Below are 21,017 nucleotides of genomic sequence, written 5' to 3'. Positions count from 1 at the left end.
TGGGGGATTCGGCTGCTGCACTCATCTACATGTGTTCATCTTATATCCTTCTTCTGTTTCCTTGCTGTAACTCAGGGCCGAGACGCGCAGCAGCGGCTTGTGGGATACAGTGTGCGGATGATGGAGGAAAACGCAGAAGAATCGGACGTGGTGGCAGCCGTACGGCAGGAGGACACTGACCGTGAGTTACTGTCCTATGTCCGGTATTACAGGATTAGGGCTCATGCACACAACGGTATTTTGGGTCCATGTCTGATCCGCATTGTGCACGGACCCATAAGGCTCCATTCACTCGTCCGGACAAGAATAGGACATGTTCTATTTTTTTCGGGAACAGAAATGTGGACCCATAAGTGCGGGTCCGCATATCGTGCGGCCCCATAGAAATGAATGGGTCCGTAATTCCGTTCCGCAAAATGCGGAACGAAATTGCAGACGTGTGAATAAAGCCTTAATGTCTATGGGCTTACACATAATGCGGGCAGCTCACAGATGTTATCTGTGGTGGTCGTTCTGTAAATTATAGAACATGTCCTGTTCCTGTCTGTTTTACAATAAGCAGTTCTGTTAGGTAAATGTGGCATGCACACGGCGGTATCCGTATTTTGCTTATTTGCGGCCTGCAGAATACGTACCGTCCTGTGCATGAGGCGTAATCCTGTCTTAGAACATCTTATAAAAACAGTGCACAGCATTATGAAAAGAAAAATAATTCACGTTTGTGAAGGATTTGCGCAGATCTCACCTTTCACACTTTGTAGCATCAGTTGACTTGCTGTGGAGGTCAATTTACTTTAAGATTTTCTTTTTTGCACTATGCGGATGATTTTTTCTTAGTCTCATTTACTTCACTGGTTCTATAAAACGCAGTGGATTTGGCAAACACAAATTTAAAGTGTTTCTTTCCTGGGTGGACGTACTCTTAAAGTGAACTGGCACAAAAAATCTCCCTCTTGTGTCTTTGTACACTTCTTTTTACCCAAATAGTTCCAAAATAACTTTCTCCTCTCATTCTCTGCCTGCGTACAGAGGCTACCACCCCAGGCAGGTCGGGCGATCCCCGTTGTCCACCTACCAGACATTTATGACCTATCTCCTTAACCCAGTGTTCCTCCACTATAATCCTCAGGGCCCACCTGCCGGTCATGATTTGAGAATGCCCCACAGAATGGACACTAGTTATATCACCTGCTGAATGCCAAGCGAATCCTGAAAGGTGGTAGGTGGGCCCCGAGGACCGGAGTTGGCCATAACAGTGCTCGGGTGGCAGGGTGATGGGTGAGAGGCCCGCTTTAACCCCTTTATATCTTGAGACAAGACCAGAATCACAGCATTATTGCGTCTACTTTGGGAGATATATTAGAAATTGGGTTGGGAGTGATGGCAGCTAAAAAGGGGAAAACAGGCTTCAGCTGCTTTCACGTCCAACCCGATTTCTAACAGCTGTATGTCCCTATGTAGTGGAGATAATGCTGTGATTCCAGCGTGCCGCTTGGCTGTTCTCGGCGCTCCCATAGGAATGAATATAGGATGGCCGCAACAATGTCTGAGAAATAACCCTTTAAAGGGGACATTTATCAAGCCCTATATGCCACAATTGTGGCCTAAAAAGTTGCACATTTAACTTTCCTGAAGTGCGGGGGAATGGGGTGTGACTTAACAGAAGGGGGCGTGGCTTCACAGCAACCGGCGGCTTTTATTATAACTTTTGCTAGAAAGTGTTGCAAGTTATAACTGAAGTGTACGCCAGCGAGACTTCACTTTCTGGCGCACAGCAGGGCAGAGATGCGCGTGATTTATTAAAAAGCTTCTGCCTCTTAACAAATCAGGCGCGTCTAACACCAGCACGGAGTCAAGACTGCCGTGTGGCTACACCATGAACGGTAAGGAGCTTTTTTATTGGTCGGTCTGAGCGGGCTGTTGGAGTGTATGGCACACCGCTCTGAAGTGAGGAGGGAGGTGCGTGATCTTCACTAGCAGGGTAAGTGGCCTTACTATGTAGGTCCCAGCTCTGAGCCCCCCGCTGATCTCTATAATGAGGAGTCTGAAGCGCTTAGCCGAGCGCTGCTTCTTATCACTGCTGAACGCGATACTGCAAAAGGCCTCAATAATAAGTCTATGGGACCTTCACTACCGCGCTCAGCAGTGGGAAGAAGCGGCTGAGCGCTTCAGACTCCTGTTTATAGAGATCAGCAGGGGTCTCGGCGCTGGACAAGCAACCTCGGACATGGATCTGGTTGCAAGACAGCGAGGACAGGGGACGCCCTCAGGGCATCTCATTCTATTGTCCTGTAGCTGGAAAAATACAGGAGTAGTTTATAGATGCAGCAGACTGTGATGTGACTGTGTACCCAGTGCGGGGCCCAGCCCAAGCCCCCCCGGCTGATACACCAATGTCACAGCATGGCTGACTTACAGATACCCCCTCCTCTCATTGCCAGTGCTAATCCTGGAGATGGCAGGGGGAGAAGAGGAGGCTGCAAGCACCATGAAACAGGAGGCTGCATGAGGGGTAGGGTCAGGTTCACACACGGGCAGTATTGGCCAAGGAAAAGCATCACTGTCCCACTATATGCAGGACACTATCACACTATATACCATATGCTATAACAGTATATATAGTACAGTCACAGTATGTACACTGACTAATATATACATTGCGCAATCACACCACATACACTCAATGTACACTATAGACAGTATTCTATTACACTACACAGTACACTATCACACTATATGCTATACACTATATACAGAACACTCACACTAGATATAGTACATGATATTCAGTACGCTACTACACCACATGCTTTATCAGACTATGTATTATTTGTACACTGTACACTGTATACTATTATACCATGTACAGTATTACTGTCACTATGTCCAATATATAAAGTTTGCCATCATACAATGTACACTATATACAGTACGCCATCACACACATCATATGGTGTATGATTGGGGGGGGTCCATGCAGTGGCAGCATAGCGCCAAAAAAATATAGGTGGCACCATGCAACACCCCGGTGTACAGAGTGGTATTGGGGTATGGCCACATGGAGCTGCCATGATACGGTTGTTCTGCAGTCATATGCCACAGCAGCCAATTAGCCCCCAGCTTCCTTACAGTTAACTAATGACCACACTACATGATCGGTCTTCATTGTTAATGGCCGCGCTGCCATTAACAATGAAGACTATGCAGTGCAGTCTGGAGTGAATGCACTGCAGGCTATTATAGCCAAGTGATAAAGTACAGTCTAATATGGTGGATCTTCCCTGTACTTTACCACTTGGCTATAATAACCTGCCTGTATTCGCTCCAGGGGCATATTAAGCCTATCGTGGAGGGAGGGGAGCAATGTTATTTACATAGGACTGTATTTTGGAGAAGCTGACGCGTGGGCATGTTCACACCGCCACTATTTATTTCTGTTGTTCTGCTCCGTTAGATGAGGAAGTGCTGGGTCGGGCACATAACTGATAGGCATGGAGCTGAGCAGACTCCACTGACTATAATGAAGTCCGTTCAGGATCTTGTCTTTTTAACAGACAAAAAAAAAATCCTACAAGTGAGGCTTTTTTTGTCTGGTCTTTTTGACAGAATCTGTTACAGACTCCTCGAACGGAGCCTCCTACCCAGATGTGAACAATTGTAGGCCTACGTATTATGTATTTGTATTACTGCAACTTTTGTGCTCATCCTAGGGTAAAAATACTCCTCAAAAATGGTAAGAGAAGTATTTTTACTCTTCCAGAAAAAATGTACTGCAATCTCTGGTCCCTTGAGTTGTGCGCCAACTAGACTTACCTCGGACATAAATTCAAAATCTACAATGAAAAAGTGACATTTTCAGGAGGGTTTTTGAAGTTTTAATTTGACTGTTAAAGGGGTTGTCTGGGTTCAGAGCTGAACCCGTACATCCCTCCATTTTCACCCAGGCAGCCCCCCTGACTTCAGCATTGGAGCAGTTCATGCTCCGATGCTCTCCTTTGCCCTGTGCTAAATCGTGCAGGGCATAGACATTTTCAGGAGTTCCAGTGACATCCCGTGGCTCTCCATGGGCCTGCCAGGAAGCCTGGTGATGTCACCGGCACTGATGGGCGGGCTCTAGCTGAACACACCGTCACTGAACACACTGCCGGGCGGAAGCCTCTGCCCGGCGGTGTTACTGTAAATTAAAGAGACATGAAATGCTCCGATGCTAACATCGGGGGTTCTGCCTGGGTGAAAATATGGGTATGTCCGGGTTCAGCTCTGACAACCCCTTGTAAATTATACAATTATAGTGTAAAAAAGTGAAGGTTTATCTGAAGCCCGAAGGATCGTTCTTCATGTTGGTCAGAAGTATAAGAGGTGCTGTAAATGAATCCTCAGTAATGTAATTTTATATTCCTTTTTTATTTGCAGCTGACCCATCAAACCTAGAAGAATTAAAAATCACACAGACTTTAAGTGAGGCCGACATCAAGAGGGAGAATGACGTGGTACCCGAAGATGCTGCAGGTGCACAAAGCTGAATAGTATTGCAAAATGCTCTATACATGTATATAAGGGGACACCACCATCGCAAATTGTATAGCATATTAACAGCCTGTATATGACTATTCTGTGCACCAATTTTCTTTATTTTATTTTTTTACAAAAAACAGGTGGATTATTTTCTGCATATAATTTTTGAAGCCCCCCCCCCCATGTATTCTACTTCCTGTCCTGACTCTTTAACTTCTTCCTCTGTTTGGATGTTTAGCACAGCAACACTTTCTTGGTCAGACCATTCACTGTGACTAGAGAGGGAAGGCAATAGTCATGATACTGTTATCCTAATTTGGTAATTACTATTTTACTAACAGATAACATTTTCCACACAGCAGTAAACTGACAATAGAATCCCTGTCTATATCTGAGTTTTATCTCTGTGCTGACTGCTACAGAAGGAGAATATCTTGTCTATAATTTTCAATGGCACAGAACTGCCGAAATGACAAAAAAAAATAGTTTTCTATGAATATTGAATTGAAAAAAAATCCTCCTTCTGATGATCTTGTCCCTTTTTTTTAAAGGGGTATTCCTGTGTTAAAGCAGATTGTTCAAAATGTATTATAGGAACAGGGCCTTTATCTGAAATAGATGTTGTGCCATCTGGCTGACTTGGCTATACACCTGACTGGTTAATAGTCTGCTATATTCTGTAGGGAGGCACTCCTGCATTAAGGAGGTTCTCCTGGCTTTTTCATGTTTGAGTTATCCTCAGGATAGGTCATCAATATCAGATCAGCGGGGTTCTGACACCCAGCACCCCTGCTGAGGAGATGGCTCGCACGTGCGGCCTCCCGTGTCTCTTCCTACTCGCTGCTGTGTGTCTATGGGACAGCATATCCTGAGGAAAAAGCCCGGAGAACCCCTTTAATGTAGTGGACTGACTTGTCTTGCTTAGGGAGCTTACTATGAGGAAAGATCCTGGTTAAACATTTATGGTGTATCACCTATAAGTCTTTAATGGCTGTTTCTGCGGGTATACATGACAAGCTATGTACAGACGTTGGACTCTTCTTGGCAGAAGTTTCTGAAGTGGATAGAGGTGTGTGTGTGTGTGTGTGTGGTTTTTTTTTTTTCTTCCTGCTGACTCCTACGTTTTTCTTCAGCCTAACAAAATAGAGAGTGTTGACATTGCAAGTCCGTTATGCTCGCAAATCATTTTAATTTCATGTGACAGCCGTGAACGGAGCTATCCTCTGGTCAAGTTTAGGGTGGATTCACACTGCATTTGGAAAGCTCCTGGCATGAATGTCAATGTAGCCATATATCCTTAGGCGAGGCCACAAAATTGTTTCATAAAAAAATCGGATTATTAATTTTTTTTTTAAACAAGTATTCAAGATACAGAACAAATCGAGAGGAAAAAAAGTGATGAGTATAGATAGACTATCAAATTTGGCATTCAGATAATTGTCAAGACTTTTTCTATACTCATCCATATTTTAAAAAAAATACAAATATACCATTCCAGATGTAACTCCAAAATAAAATAAACCGCACACACCACCTCCCAGCGATGAGACGGGTACTATAACACTTGTATAGGTAGTGTGTGTCAGCACGTTGAAGAAGATAGAACAGTCGCCCTGGATAATGTCTTAGCCCCTTCACTTTCCATGATAAACGTGTCTCTCAACTCCTCCGCCCCAGATCACCCACCATAGTTGTCATTCACTCCGAAACCAGGTACAGCTCCGAGGCCTCTCCTCCCCTCACAGCCAAGGTTATCATATGCCAAACTATGCCGCATTGATCCTATAATATACCCACTTGTCCCAGATTTTTGTGAACTTGGCCAAGCACTGCCTTTTAATATATACTCCCTTTTCCAGACACAGAATCTCGTCCATTCTGTTAAAAAATTCAACCCTAGAAGGGGGCTGGGGTCTAAGCCAGTATTTAGCAATTCATTTCCTGGCCTGGAAGAGCGAACGCTGCACCCCCAGACTCGAATTGCTATTTGTTATGTCCAACAGTCCCAACACACACATGTCCTCGGACCAGGCGGGACCACAATGTGATAAGCCTATTTAATACAGGTTAGCACGCCTGTCCAGAAATTCCGAAGCTCCGCACACACTCCCAGAACATGTGCATCAGCGATGCAGGACTCTCCTAACATCTAGGGCAGGAGGCATCATTCCCAACCCGATCTTGAACAGAAAGGATGGAGTCCGGTATACGCGGTGAACAAGAAGTAATTGGGACATACGCTGGTCCTCGCAGACGAAGGTGTTAGTGCGGCTTTCCATTGAGCCTCTGATTATATAACCAACCTCCCCCCCCTCCCATTTCTTGTACTTTTTTCCATTGGGGGACACAGACCATGGGTATAGCTTAGAGGTATTAGTAGGAGGGACACTATGCAAATGAAAGAGCTCCTCCTCCTCGGGCTATACCCCCCGACTCCACCAGGAGGAACTCAGTCTTTGCTTAGTGTCTGGTGAAGGAGGTTGACACTCTCTGATTCTACTCCTTTTTGTTATTTTTATTCTAGATGGGGACACAGGTCGGCATGGCGCCTTCCTGGTCCCCCGTGGAGTGCCCGCCGCCGTCTTTGGGACGTTGCCTGGCTGCCTCCATTTCCCCCCAAGAAGATAAGTGGATCCGGGCTCGACCTGTTAGCTCCGGCATCCCACCAGCTGCTGGGACGCCTGCTGCCTACCCTCCTCCAGAGCACTGTTCTCCTGGATTGGAGTCAGAAGTCTGAAGAGGCGCATCCCTGCTGGTCTGGACATCGAGGGAGCATGCTGAGCAGATAAGTATTGCCCAGTCCCTCCCCCTCCCTCTGTGTCTGTTTGTCTGTGGCTACCTGGGTGAGCTTGAAGAAGGATCCTGATGGGGCACTTTCTTCATTTTGGCACTGGAGTACTGGCATCTCTTCCCCCTTAAACTGTGGGCTTCAGCGCTTCTCTCGTCGGGCCTTGGCTGCTGCGCTCTCTCAGCGCCCGCCGGCAGGCCGCTCCTCCACATGGTGTTTGTTAAAATCACGCGCGCGCTTATTTTCGTGCATATTTTCGTGCGTGCGCTTATGTTCGCGCATATTTTTGCGCGCGATTATTTTTGCGCTTATTTTTCGTGCGCGCGCTTATTTTGCGCGCTTTTTTCGCGCCATAATGACGCGTTCGGGGAGGCGGAGCCTCGGCATGCCGCTCTGACTCTCCTTACACCGGAGACTCTGTTTGCTCACGGCCGTGCAGCTCCTCATCACTCTACTCCGTTTTGTGCCAGGCAAGCTGGTAGCTCAGTGGTAAATCTGCTGCTGCCCCATGTCCAGGCTTTCTGAGTTCAAAGCCCCTTTCAGCCTTCAAAAATTGTTTACATTATTCTAGATGGGGACACAGGTCGGCATGGCGCCTTCCTGGTCCCCCGTGGAATGCCCGCCGCCGTCCTTGGACGCTGCCTCCATTGCCCCCCAAAGAAAAGTGGATCCGGGCTCGACCTGCAGCCCTGGTATCCCACCAGCTACTGGGTCTCCTGCTGCCACCCTCCACCAGAACACTGCACTCCTGGACAAGGAGTCAGAAGCCTGAAGAGGTGCATCCCTGCTGGTCCTGGAGTCGAGGGAGAAGATCTGCAGGAGCAGATAAGTATTACCTGCATCCCTGCCTTACCCCCCTCCTCCACGTCCCTGGGAGCCTGCGGTCCCCGCTTGGGCATCTGCCATGTCCAGCGCGGCCGCTAAATTGGTCTTAGTCGCCAAGGCAACCATGTCCTTTAATCCTGTGGCGCTAACTACTCCATCTCTCTCAGTGGTCCCCACAGTGGGTGACTGACTACGAAGAGGCAGCGTGAGCGGCAGCATCCCACCTCGGATGTCTCCGTCTCTCCACCCCCCTCACCTCGCCGGTGGCGCTTGCGGACTGCTCTTCCCCCTCCCTAGGGAGAGTAATCCGAAGGAGAATTATCCGGCTCGGACGAGCCAGGTCCTTTTTGGACTATAGGGCATTTTCAAATCCTGTGACGCCAACCACCTCTCTAAGTGGTTTTCCACAGAAGACGCCCGACTACTAACAGGGAGCGTGAGCAGCAGCATCCCTCCTCGGATGGCTCTGGCTCTCCCCCCCCCCCCCCCCCCCCTCATCTAGAGGCGCGTTCGGGCGACTCTCCCCTCCCTTAGGGAGCGCAAGTCTGAAGGAGAATTTCCGGCTCTGATTAGGTCATGGAGCGGGACCCCTCGCCTAAGCTCTCCACCAGGGTGGCTGACTTAGTGGCGACTGTCCGAGACACCTTTATTCTCCAAGGGGATTCTCCTCCTTCCACTGGTCAGGAGTTCCCCCTTTTTCCGTCCAGGCAGTCGGAGACTACCATGTTCCCGGTCCATGAGGGATTTTTCCGCGGTCATGTCCAGGGCCTGGGGTAGTCTTAATAAGGTTCTCGACCACCCAGCGCATGAATATACTTTCCTTTCCCTGCTGACGGCGAGGAGAGGTGTCTCCTCCCCCTAAGGTGGATCCTCCGGTGGCCGGATTAGCCAATTATATGGCCCTTCCTGTCTTAGTCAGTTCCTCTTTCCAGGATGCTGTAGACAGACGCATAGACTCTCTTCCAGGTCCTTTTTTCGCTGGCAGCGCGTCCCTGTGACCTACCTTTCACTCAACAGGGGTAGCCAGTGCTCTCTCGGTGTGGTTACAGCACCACCACCAGGAACTGGCGGTACGAGATGCGGCTACTAACACACTGGAGTTGGTTCTCCAGATGTCTCAGGCTTCTAAGATTCTTTGCGAAGCTTCTAGGGACATTGTTTCCCTCTTTGCCCGCAGGTTGGCCATCTCTGTCACTCAGCGCGAAGAGATCTGATTGAAGGTGTGGGACGCTGACGCCTCCACCAAGCGTTCCCTTGCTAATCTCCCCTTTGGGGTTTCCAGACCTTATGGGGATCAGCTGGACGAGTTCATCTCTGCATGCCTTTTGCCGTTTCTCATCTGGTAGGCCGTCGCCTGCTTCCTCCGCCGGGGGTCTCAGGTCGCCCGCAAAGAGGCCTTCCTTTGCACCAGCCTTCCCGGCACTAGAGGGCCCAGTCAGCCCGCCCTGCTGCTCCTAGGCCTATCACATGTCCCGATTGCGGAATCCCACCATCGATTCCTGCGCTTAGCCATTATGGGTCGACACTGTCAGTTTGTCGCCCTTCCTTCGGGTTGGCGACCACCCCGCGGGTCCTTGCCACGGTCCTGGACCGCTCATGGCGCTTCTTCGTACCAGGGGCATTCCTTTGCTGCCCTATCGGGACGATATCCGGATAGAGGCCCCCCTCTCTACCGCAGACCAAGGACAGCGTCCGGATCACTGTTCAGACCCTGGAACGGTTCGGCTGGCTGGTAACTTTCCCAAACTCCTGCCTCTTCCCGTCCCAGAGGCTCTCCTTCCGGAGGGTGATTTTGGACACCTCGGCTGCCAAAGTATTCTACCAGCCTTCAAGTCCTCCCAGGTCCAGGGGGCAGTGTCGCATCTGCTGCGCTCCCCGTGCCTCTCCATTCGGGAATACTTGCAGGTCCTGGGTCTTATGGTAGCCTCTTTCGAGGCCTTCCATATGCCCAGTTTCACACTCGCCTGGCGCAACAGGAGATCCTTTACCTTTTCAGCGGGTTCGGGCAGCTCTCCCTTGGTGGCTGTTCCCGATGAACCTGAGGTCGGGGAGTTCCTTTCTCGCATTCTCCTGGACGATCGCCACCACCGATGCCAGCATCCTGGGTTGGGGGGGCGTTTTCCAGTCTCGCACGGTTCAAGGGATTTGGTCGGCGGCAGAGTCTCGCCTTCCAATCAACTTTCTGGAACTGAGGGCGATTTTTTTTTTTTTTCCGCTCTCTCTCTCCTATTGGACCTCTCTCCTTGCGGGCCTCCCAGTGCGGGTTCAAACGGGCAATGCCGCGGCCGTGGCCTATATCGACCATAAGGGCGGGACCCGCAGCCGGATGGTGATGCAGGAGGTGAAGAGAATTCTGACGTGGGCGGAGACGCACGTTCCGGTGTTGTCAGCAGTTTGCATTCCAGGAGTGGACAACTGGACAGCGGACTTTCTAAGCCACAACACGGTGGATCCAAGCGAGTGGTCTCTGCATCCAGAAGGGTTCGAAGAAATCTGCCACAGATGGGACCGTCCGGATGTGGACTTAATGGCGTCCGGGTTCAACAACAAGATCCCAGTGGTCCTGGCTCGCGCCCGAGATCCGGAGGCGTACGGATGGATGCGCAGGTGTCTCCGTGGCAGGACTTCAGCCTCCTCTGTTTTCCTCTCCTACCAAAGGGTCTACGCCAGTTCGAGGCGGAAGGGACTCCGACCGTTCTCATCACCCCAGAGTGGCCTCGCCGCGCGTGGTTTTTCGGACGTGGCTCGGTTGCTGGCGGACGCCTCATGGCCTCTTCCCGACGGACAGGACCTACTGTCTCAGGGCCCGTTCTTCCACCGGAATTTGCGGTCTCTTCGTTTACCGGCGTGACTGTTGAAACCGCCATCCTGATGAAGATGGGGTTCTCGGATTCAGTGGTTAGGACCATGATCAGTCCGGGGAAGTCTTCTTCCTCCCGGATTTACTATCGTACCTGGATGGCCTTCCTGTCCTTTTGTGAGGGTTCGGGGTTCCCTCCCCTTCGGTTTTCCATCTTGATGGTACTGTCTTTTTTCTTCAGTCTGGGCTTGTGCAGGGACTGTCGCTTAGTTCCCTGTAAGGTCAGGTTTCGGCGCGGGCCGTCAGAGGTCCCTTGCTCTTAAGGGTCCGGTGGTGACCTTTCTTCGGGGGTGGCGCATTCGGTTCCCTGTATGTTCCCCCTTTGTCTCCTTGGGATCTCAATTTGGTTCTGCGCGCTCTGCAGTCGGCCCCCTTCGAGCCTTTGAGGAGGGTCTCTCTGACTGTTCTCATCTGGACTTCCTTGTGACCATAGCTTCTGATACAGCTACATAGCGTAGTGATTAAAGTTCTGGGCTATTATGCAGTGGCTGTGAGTTCACATCCCATCACGAGCTTTTAAGTCAGACTGGTGTCGAAGCTGGCCGCTCTTTCCTGTCAGGAGCCTTTCTGGTTTTCCACCAGGATTAAGTTGTGCTCCGTCCAGTCCCCTTTTTGCCCAGGGTGGTCTCTCCCTTCCACCTTGATGAGGATCTTGTCCTGCCTTTCTTTTGTCCTTCTCCGGCTAACCCCAAGAAACGCACTCTGCATTTCCTGGATGTTGTACGGGTCCTGAAGGTGTATCTCGCGGCTACTGCTTCCGTCCGCCGTTCTTGGCGCTCTGGATCTGCTTGGCTATTTCCGCGGCTTGTCACGCTTGTGGTGGAGTTCCCCCGGCTAGGATTGCCGCTCGCTCCACTGGGGCGGAGGGGGCTTCCTGGGCAAGACGCAATCGTGCCTCTGCGTCTCAGCTGTGTACGGCGGCCACCTGGTCGTCCTTGCATACCTTTGCAAATTTTTGTCAGTTGCATTCACTGGCTTCGGCTGATGCGGCTTTGGCCGCAGGGTTTTGCAGGCTGTGGTTCCTGTTTGACCGTTGGGCGTTCCTCCTGGCGGTGCTGATATTTTTTCCCACCCCATGGACTGCTTTTGGACGTCCCATGGTCTGTGTCCCCCAATGGAAAAAAGTACGAGAAAAGGAGATTTTTGTGAAACTCACCTGTAAAATCTTTTTCTCGTCTTTTCCATTGGGGGACACAGCTCCCACCCATTATTCCTGTTGCAGGAGGGGTCTTTAGTTCAGTTTTTCTGTTTCTGGTTGGACCTTATGGCTTGGTCCGATGGTTTCCATGATTTTTTCTTGCTCCTTCTCCTACTGCTTGTGCAACGCCTGAGTTCCTCCTGGTGGAGTCGGGGGGGTATAGCCCGAGGAGGAGGAGCTCTTTCATTTGCATAGTGTCCCTCCTACTAATACCTCTAAGCTATACCCATGGTCTGTGTCCCCCAATGGAAAAGACGAGAAAAAGATTTTACAGGTGAGTTTCACAAAAATCTCCTTTTTTGTGTGACCACAAAGGAGTCATGCCTCACAGATTTCACAAACAGATTCCTGTATATGGGAGATATTCGTCCACTCGAGGAGCCACATCTGCTGAAGCAATGGGACTGTTGTACATGTAAGCGACAGATTGTTTGTACCTGAAATGCATGTCTTAATTGCAAAAATTGAAAGAAGACTGTATGATGAAGGGCAAACTCATTCCTGAATTGTTCAAATGATTTAAACACGCCATCTCTTTGCAGTTGATAGAGGAACACCACACCCTTCCGCCCCCATGGGGAGAACCCCTTTAGGTGAAACATTTCGGGCAACTGGGGATTTCTCCATAGAGGAGTGACCTGGGTGAAGCCCTGTAGACACAGCAAGTCACAACATTTATACCAAACCTAGCACATCAAATTAAGTGTAGGGTGAGGTAGAGAGACCACTATGTTCTAGTTAGCCTATAGGGGATTCATTTTCTATAATGTGGGCTATCAGCCGCTCAGATGTGTTGTCCACAGGAGTCCTCCCCCAATCCCTCAATTGCTGCAGCTGAGAGGAAATAAAATATAACCGTGGATTAGGAATACAGTATCATTTTACTTCTACCTATTTCAGACATTGGGAGTTTACACCACGCACTGATTTTATAATTTTTTTTTCCAGATGTTTAGGAGTGGATGCACATTATTTTTCACGTAGTGCCCAATATTCGATGAGACCACAATTCCCAAGTACTTTAAACTGTGAGCAACCTGCAAACGGGTGGACAGGAGGGAGAGGCGGGCCGGGGCCGGGTCCAACAGAAACAGAATTGACTTGTCCCAGTTTATACGAAGACCAGACCGGTCTCAAGTCTTGTATAAGGGACATTAATGGGCCTAACGACCCCTCCACATCCCCCACATATGAGCATAACAGGTTCCTCTCTGACTCCCTTTGGGAACCCCACAATTCTATTAGATGATCGAAGCAAGCGTGCAAGTAGCTCAATTGCAATGGCGAATAGAAGAGAGGATAGCTGGCATCCCTGACGGGTACCCCTCCCCAACTCAAAGGCTTCCGATGAACCACCATTGGCTCTGATCCTAGCTTTGGGGTCGCAATATAGTAATTGAACCCAGGAAATAAAAGTATCCCCAAATCCCATGACTCTTAATACCTCCCATAGGTAGTGCCATTCAACACTATTGAAGGATTTGGCGGCATCAAGGGATAGTATAGCCCGACTTCCTGCTGATTCCGACTGCCTCTGGATATTAAGCAATAGCCTTCGAAGGTTAATTGAAGTAGGTCAGGCAAAAACCAGCTTAACCAGTATGTATAATGGTCGAGATTACGGCTTGTAGCCTGTTTGCCAGGACCTTCGCCAGAATCTTAACATCAGATGTTAACAGGGAGATTGTTCTATATGAATCGGGTAGAGTCGGGTCTTTCCCGGGTTTTGGCAATACAAACATTATTGCCTCCTTCATAGAAGCAGGTAATTCTCCTTTTTTGAAGGGAGTCGAACACTGATGGCAACTGAGGTAGTAAAAGGGTGCTTCATTTTATTTAAGAACTCCACCGGTAGTCCATCTTAACCCGGCAGCTTTCTCATTTGGGAATGATTTAAGCACCACTTCTAAATCTGTTAATGACAGAGGTTGATCTAAGTAGGCCGCGCACATTCTGCTGAGAGCCGTGGGTAGAGATCCCAGCAAGGTATCGGAGCCTGCTGTGACCAAAGATCCATCAGCTCTCTGGATGGACAGTATTTTTGATGGAGCATCTTGCGCCTGAACAATTCTGGCGAGCAGCCTGCAAAAAATTGCCTAGCAAAAGCCAAAACCGATGACTCCTGCTGGGCCCAACCGCTGCATCCAGTGCATTGAGAACCATTGTACAATTCATTTAGAAGGCACAAGTGTCCTTAGGCAGATGCCTTTTCAATGTACATGACCTGCCTAAATTCATGAAGGTTTGTTTGTTCTTGTACTGGATCTAGAGAAGTCTTTCTTTGGATTTCAGGAGACCCCTTACAGAGTGGAGACCCCTTACAGAGTGGAGACCCCTTACAGAGTGGAGACCCCTTACAGAGTGGAGACCCCTGCATGGAAAAAATTGGTACAGAGGATGGAGAGAAGGTTCCCTTGGTTTTAGAGAGTGCAGGTTTGTAAGCCGATTTATATATTTTTTCTGCTTCTGAATTTAAGCAGATTTTCCTGCAGCAGGAGGGAGTAGTTTTGGCTGCAACATCTGTAGGGAAATCTGCCTCAAAGCCTTCTCCAGGTAGGGCACTTTCTCTCCTTAAAGAGACCAGCCCTGTATGGAGACTTACTGGAAGTGCTTCATGGTATGGAGACTTCTTGGCAGTGCTGCATGTGAAAACAATATGCAAAGAGGTATCTCCCAAGGAAGGAGAACCAGCTCGCTAGCACCACCTTGTGGAAGTGGCTCCCTGGGATTCAAAATCTTTAACAATCTTTGGGGCATGACTAGGGAAAATGGCCAATTTTGGTTTTGCTATTTTCACTTGTCATGTCCCATGGCTCGTTAAAATGTCTGATTTTGATGTGTAAGGAGCTTCTTCCACAAGGTGGTGGTGAGATGGTTCTCTTTCCTTGGGAGATACCTCTGTGCTGGTTGAAATACGATGATGGTAATGAAGGCGGCTGGGCTGGATGCATTGTAGAAGTTGCACATGTAAATTGATGCACACTCGTTGTAATGCCAAATAATTAGATACTACCTAGAGCTGGCCAGACATCGGGCAGCTATAATGTACGTCCATAGGATATCATTCAGCTCATGTATGAATCGCCTCCTTCAGCACAGATGAACAATCGTATTGTAGATTTGTCTGTTACTTGCAGTAATAATCGTTAGTGCTTGTGTTTATATTTTGAATGATGATCGCTTCACGTAGGTGGTCCTCTCCACCGACTGCACTTGTTTTGTGTTTCAGGAAAGCACATATCTATCCAGCAGGAACTTTCTCACTTAGAAGCTTTAGCTGAACAAACTGATGGTAAGTTTTTGTTTTCTTGGGTTTTTAATACCACCATGATTGGGTCGCCACTACGGTTCCAGCTTCCAGGCCCCCCCTTCACCTGATGGTTCTCTGCAGCAAATGACGTCTCATTAAATGAAAGGCTGTTAATGTAATTTGTGGACGACAGAGTCTGCCAGACTGATGGCTTGCTGCTTCTGTTCGCTATGGTCCAGTAGAGCATATGTATAGGGTTCCATCTTTGAGGGGGACACAATCTGCAGGAAGGTAGTTTAAATAATAAAAACCTTAAACTCTCCTTCCGAAGACCCCTCTGATCCCGCACCAGTGTTCTGTCCTCGCTACCAGGCTGCAGCTGTGATGTAATGTTTTGACTGCCAAGATAACATCCCGAATATAGCTGCAGCCAGTCACTGTACCATGCACTGCTGAGTCCTGTGACTGACTGCAGTGATATATGAGAGGTCACTGCTACAACCAGTACATTGCATCATGGCTGCAGCTCAACAGAGAGGGTGGAGCAGCTCTAAAAGAGGGGTTTTTCATAAACCTTTTTTTTAAATATTGACTAATATTGCATTTGTCCCCAAAAGTTAGAGCTGGGATTACCCCTTTAATGGTATTAACCCTATGTGATAGAAAATATTTACAAGTTGAAGTTATTCATCAAATCCGTTTTTATCTTTTCCTGTGCACCTCTCGTTCAATGTAGGCGACAAGAAACCTTGCCCTTTGTGTCCTGAGCACAGATTCAGGTCCTGTCATATCAATAAGCTCCTTAGACACCTGCAGAACCTACACTGGAAAGTCTCTGTTGAATTTGAAGGTGAGTGTTCGCAGACTGTCCCCATTGCAGTTCTATGTTTCTGTCTAGATTTGTAAGTGAACCATCCATTTTTCGCAACTTGTTTTTATTTAAAAACCTTTTTTCCCTGTTCAGGCTACAGAATGTGCATCTGTTGTTTACCCTGCGTACAGACTACACCGCAAAATGAAAACGAGGTAATGCATGTTTTATCTTGACTTTTTGTAGTCTATCCAGAAGATAAAGGGGTTTATGCCAGGATAAAAAAACCTATTCCCTATTCACCATATACTGGATAGGCATCTACTTAGCGGTGGACTGACAGCTAGGACCCCCACCAATCTGGAGAACAGGGTCCTGATACCCCTGAAGGAACGTAGTGGTGGTGGAGCATGCGTGCCGCTCCATTCATTATCTATGGGAATACTAAAAGTAGCCAAGTACAGCGCTCGCCTACTTCTGGCAGTCCTATTGAGAATGAATGGAGCTGGGGAACATGTGCTTAACCGCCGCTCCATTTATTCAGAGAAATCTGGACACCTGTTCTTGGTATTTGTGGGGGTTGCCATGAGTGGACCCTCACAGATCAGATGCTTATCTCCTATCCTGTGGATAGGGGATAAGTGTTAATCTTGACACAAATAACTGCTGGCCCTCCCTTTTTATGCATCGGCAGTCCAAGACCCTTTCCTGCTTGTCCATGAGCGGTACTGGCCAATCTAAGGGCAGCAGGACATGTCTTGGATGACCAATGCACAGTGTGCTTCAGGCAGTCTGAGAAGAGGCCATCTTGGATGGCAGAAATTGAGTCTGACAGCTGGTGTATCAGCAGATGAAAAGGAGGGCATAAGGTGGTCTGTTTGTTCCCCGGTTAGGTTTCCATTATTTTAATCATAGATGAAATCAAAGTTGTATGGCATATCAGTGCCCACCCTTTACCCACTGCTTCATTCAACTTGCTCCAGAGGTGCTGAAGGGTAGAGAGTGTGGACAGGGGTCCCCTTTTCTAATGAATGGTGGGAGTCCTGTGGATAGGTGATAAAATGTTAATGGATGGAATAACCCTTTCGGGCTGGATTTACGGTGGACCCGAGTGAATTCAAAGAGGTTGCAGCTCAGCGTTTCCTTTTTTATATGTGTCCTTGGTTTATGATCAGTTTCTTGAAAGAACAAAAATTGGTTGGCCCCTCATTTGTATTAATAGTATGGTGCTCAGTGATGGGGTGTAGCCCATGTGAAATCAAATTCTATAAATCCCGGCACTCAATACCAGATATCTTTATGGATGGAATAAGAACTTTTTTCAAATATAAGGTACACATGACCACTAACAATAAATGTGTACTTTGCGGATGGAATAATTTTTTATTTTATTTTTTTCAAATATAGTGATCTCTGGAATTGAGTGCTGTGATTTATAGAATATGATCAGTTTCTTGCCTCTGCTTCAAAAACGGCATAGAAAACCTAAACGTGTAAACCCGGCCTCACATTTTTCACCACACGAGACTAATTGTATTTGATCATTTTTAAGTTACGGAATATCAGCCAAATCATGTGATTTGGTCCTCATGATTTGCCCATTACTTTCCTTGTTGTTTCAGATGCCTGGTAAGATGAGCGCTCATTACCATTGTATTATCTGCTCTGAAGCTGTGGCCCGAAGAAGAACAGAAATGATAAGGCACGTAAAGCGACATGTCGAGAAAGGGGAGACCAAAACAACATCATTGTATGGTAAATAACTCTGCTGGCTGTATACATAGGAATATTGTAGACATGATTTATTTATATCCTTCTCCGCCTACAACCCCCCCCCCCCCTCCTTTCCTGCATCTTGATTGATGTTCTCTTGTAAGGGGAACATCATCCTCTGGTCCCATGAGATCCCACACATGCTCCATTCACTAGCATTTCTGGCGCATGCCCAAATTCTGTGTTCTATAGTGGCACTTGCCAGTATCAGAATTTCTCGCCCATTTTCCTTGGGGGACACAGACCTTGGGTATAGCTCAGCTCCCTAGGAGGCGTGACACTAAGTAAAACTGTTAAGCCCCTCCTCCATTAGCTATACCCTCAGCCTGGAGATAGAGGCTACCAGTTTTAGCTTAGTGTCCAAGGAGGCAAGACACTCCCTGCTACTGCAGGGCTGTTTTCTCCTTGTTATTTTTACTTTTTCTTCTAATTTTGTTATTTTATTTTTTCCTAGGGATACCAGAGACGCATTAGACCTCTCTGCTCTCCCGGGGTTGAGCTGCGCCAGTGCCAACTTATCTGCACTGCTGCCTCCCCCACAGAAGCAATAGGAGGATCTGGGCAGCAATGGCTCCCCTACATCCCGCCAGCTAGGGGGTCGCCCGCACGCCAAGCCCCTCTTCCAGCTTCCTGCCACTGCGGTGCCAGTGGCTGAAGGGGCGACCCTGCTGGAAAGGACTGAGGGTGAAGACGTCGGACGGTGAGATGGCTATTCCAGCCCATACCCCGTCCCTATCTGCAGCATCTACCCCTCTGGGCGCTCATCTGCAGGACAATGCAGCACAGCAGCATCCTCAGCACCCCCACGCCGTTCCCCCCCCACGCTGCTATCTTTCTCCCCCTCATTCAGGGCTGACTCCATTTTTCTCTTCTCTCTCTCCCCCTTCCCGCCGAGAACGGGGGGCGGGGCTTAGCGGGCCCGGCAGGGGGCGGGGCTTACGCGCGCGTCATTTTGGGGGCGGAGCTACGTTCTCCTTCACAGGAGACATTTCAAGCGCTGGAGGGGGCGGAGCTTGTTCCCCGTGCTTTCTGCTGAGGTTTCCCGCGCTTCCTCACTCCTGACAGGAAGCTGGGACACGGTGGGGGACTCTAACCTCCTGTGTACATCGCTCGGCTTCTGTGGGCGCTCTCTGCTGCTCACTGCTGTTCACTGCTTCTCTGCTGCTGCTGCTGCTGATCTGGGCCATCTCCTGACGTTCTTCTGAGGCACTGGTAGGACAGTTAACCCTCTCCTAACCCTCCTGGTCATAGCTGCTATAACCCTTTGTGGTCTCTATATTAGAGTACAACCACACTTCAGCATGTCAGATCCCACAGGTGCCCCCAAACCCTGGTACCATGCCTGTACCGCCTGTAAGGAACTTTTTCCGCGTGGGCAATCTGAGCCGCATTGCCTTGCATGTCAGGCCCCGGTGCAGGGCCCGCTTCCCGCTGCGCCCCCCGGTGCCTCTGAACCCCCTGACTGGGCTAGGTCTCTGTCTCAGGCGGTGGAAAGCCTTACACACGTAGTGGGCCGTCTCGTGGATAGACCGCCTCTCCCGCAGGCTGCCACAATCCCTGTCGCACCCGCTGGGACTACCGTTTCTGCCGCCCCCACTGGTTCCCTGCCTCCCAGCGAATCTTCCAGGGCCCGGCATACTCAGATACGTTCAAGGGTTGAGCGCACATCTTCTCCAGATGCTTCGCTCTCTCCGCCATGCGTGCGAGCTCAGTCAAGTCTATCCTCTCAAAGGGATACGCTTTCTGAGGGAGAACTGGCGGATTCGGACGTGGACATGGACTCAGAGCTTCCGTCCAAATTGGCGTCCGCGGTGGGGCATCTTGTCACTAGCATCCGTGATACCTTTCAGCTACACGATGACCCCCCCAGCTCTGAACAGGCCGGCGTGTCCTTTCTCCGCCCCAAACAGGCCTCCAAGGTTTTTCCCATTCACGCTGATTTTTCTTCTGTGGTATCCAAGGCTTGGACTCGGCCTAACGTCCGCTTTATTACACCCAAAAAGCTGGACATTTGTTATCCCTTTCCAGCGGATTCTGTGACCACGTGGACATCCCCGCCTAAGGTTGATCCTCCCGTGGCTCGCCTGTCCAAAAGCACTACTATTCCTGTACAGGACGGATCTTCCCTCCAGTCTGTTGAGGACCGTCGTACGGAATCCCTCTCCAAGGCCATATTTACTGCCTCTGGTTCGGCCCTTAGACCGGTCTTTGCCTCCGCCTGGGTTGGCAAAGCGGTCTCTGAATGGGGTTTGCAACTGGAACGGGAGTTAGGGTCGGACGTCCCTGTTCAGGACCTCCGTTCCTTAGCCCAACTAATTGTTCAGGCCGGAAAATTCGTCTGTGAGGCCTCCCTTGATGCGGGTGCCGTCATTGCCCGTTCCTCTGCCCTGGCAGTTTCTGTCAGGAGGGAACTCTGGCTGAAGGTTTGGGCGGCGGACGCCGCTTCCAAACGCTCTTTGGCCGGCCTACCATTCACGGGTTCCCGCCTGTTCGGAACCCGTCTGGACGAACTTATATCAGAGGCCACGGGTGGGAAGAGTACTCACCTCCCCCAGTCCAGGCCAATGGGCGCCCCCCGTGGTCGCGCTGGTTCGTCCCGTTTTCGGTCCTTTCGCAACCCCACCGGGTCTAGACCCGCGGCCAGTTCTTCTTCCTCTGGCCCAGCCCAGGATAGACGCAAGAAGCCGGTTTTTTTTCGGACGCAACCTACCTGGCGCAAGTCCCAGCCTGCACGGGCTCCCACAGGCCAGCAGCCCTCTGCCTGAAGGTGCGCCCCCACCCACCCGGGTGGGGGGCCGCCTTCTCCTATTCAGGAACGTATGGCGGGCCCACATCTCAGACGCATGGGCGCTCGAGATTGTATCTTGCGGATACAAAATCGAATTTGCGTCCATTCCGCCAGACCGTTTCTTCCGATCCCGTCCTCCGCGAGATCCCGTACGAGTGGCCGCCTTCTTCGCGGCCATTCACTCTCTAATGGACAAGGGTGTCGTCGCC

General features: G+C 49.6%; 1 protein-coding gene across 4 annotated transcripts in view; it reads left to right on the top strand.

Annotated features, from left to right (window-relative positions):
* TRMT1L (tRNA methyltransferase 1 like) overlaps nucleotides 1-21,017 on the top strand; it is a 44,677-nt gene that overhangs the window by 1,598 nt on the left and 22,062 nt on the right. The window contains exons 2-8 of one of the 4 annotated variants that reach the window (XM_044296964.1): nucleotides 76-181; nucleotides 4,414-4,509; nucleotides 14,497-14,619; nucleotides 15,416-15,478; nucleotides 16,173-16,286; nucleotides 16,401-16,462; nucleotides 17,870-18,002. In XM_044296964.1, the coding sequence (XP_044152899.1) occupies nucleotides 118-181; nucleotides 4,414-4,509; nucleotides 14,497-14,619; nucleotides 15,416-15,478; nucleotides 16,173-16,286; nucleotides 16,401-16,462; nucleotides 17,870-18,002 (655 nt within the window). In that variant the 5' untranslated portion in view covers nucleotides 76-117. Of the gene's footprint in view, nucleotides 1-75; nucleotides 182-4,413; nucleotides 4,510-14,478; nucleotides 14,620-15,376; nucleotides 15,479-16,172; nucleotides 16,287-16,400; nucleotides 16,463-17,869; nucleotides 18,003-21,017 lie in introns of all 4 variants that reach the window. The other 3 variants (XM_044296962.1, XM_044296963.1, XM_044296960.1) reach the window with 3 other exon arrangements.

The sequence above is a fragment of the Bufo gargarizans genome, chromosome 6 (genome assembly GCF_014858855.1).
Source record: "Bufo gargarizans isolate SCDJY-AF-19 chromosome 6, ASM1485885v1, whole genome shotgun sequence".
In the NCBI taxonomy this organism is placed as follows: Eukaryota; Metazoa; Chordata; class Amphibia; order Anura; family Bufonidae; genus Bufo; species Bufo gargarizans.
This window is presented reverse-complemented; position numbering and strand designations above follow the sequence as displayed.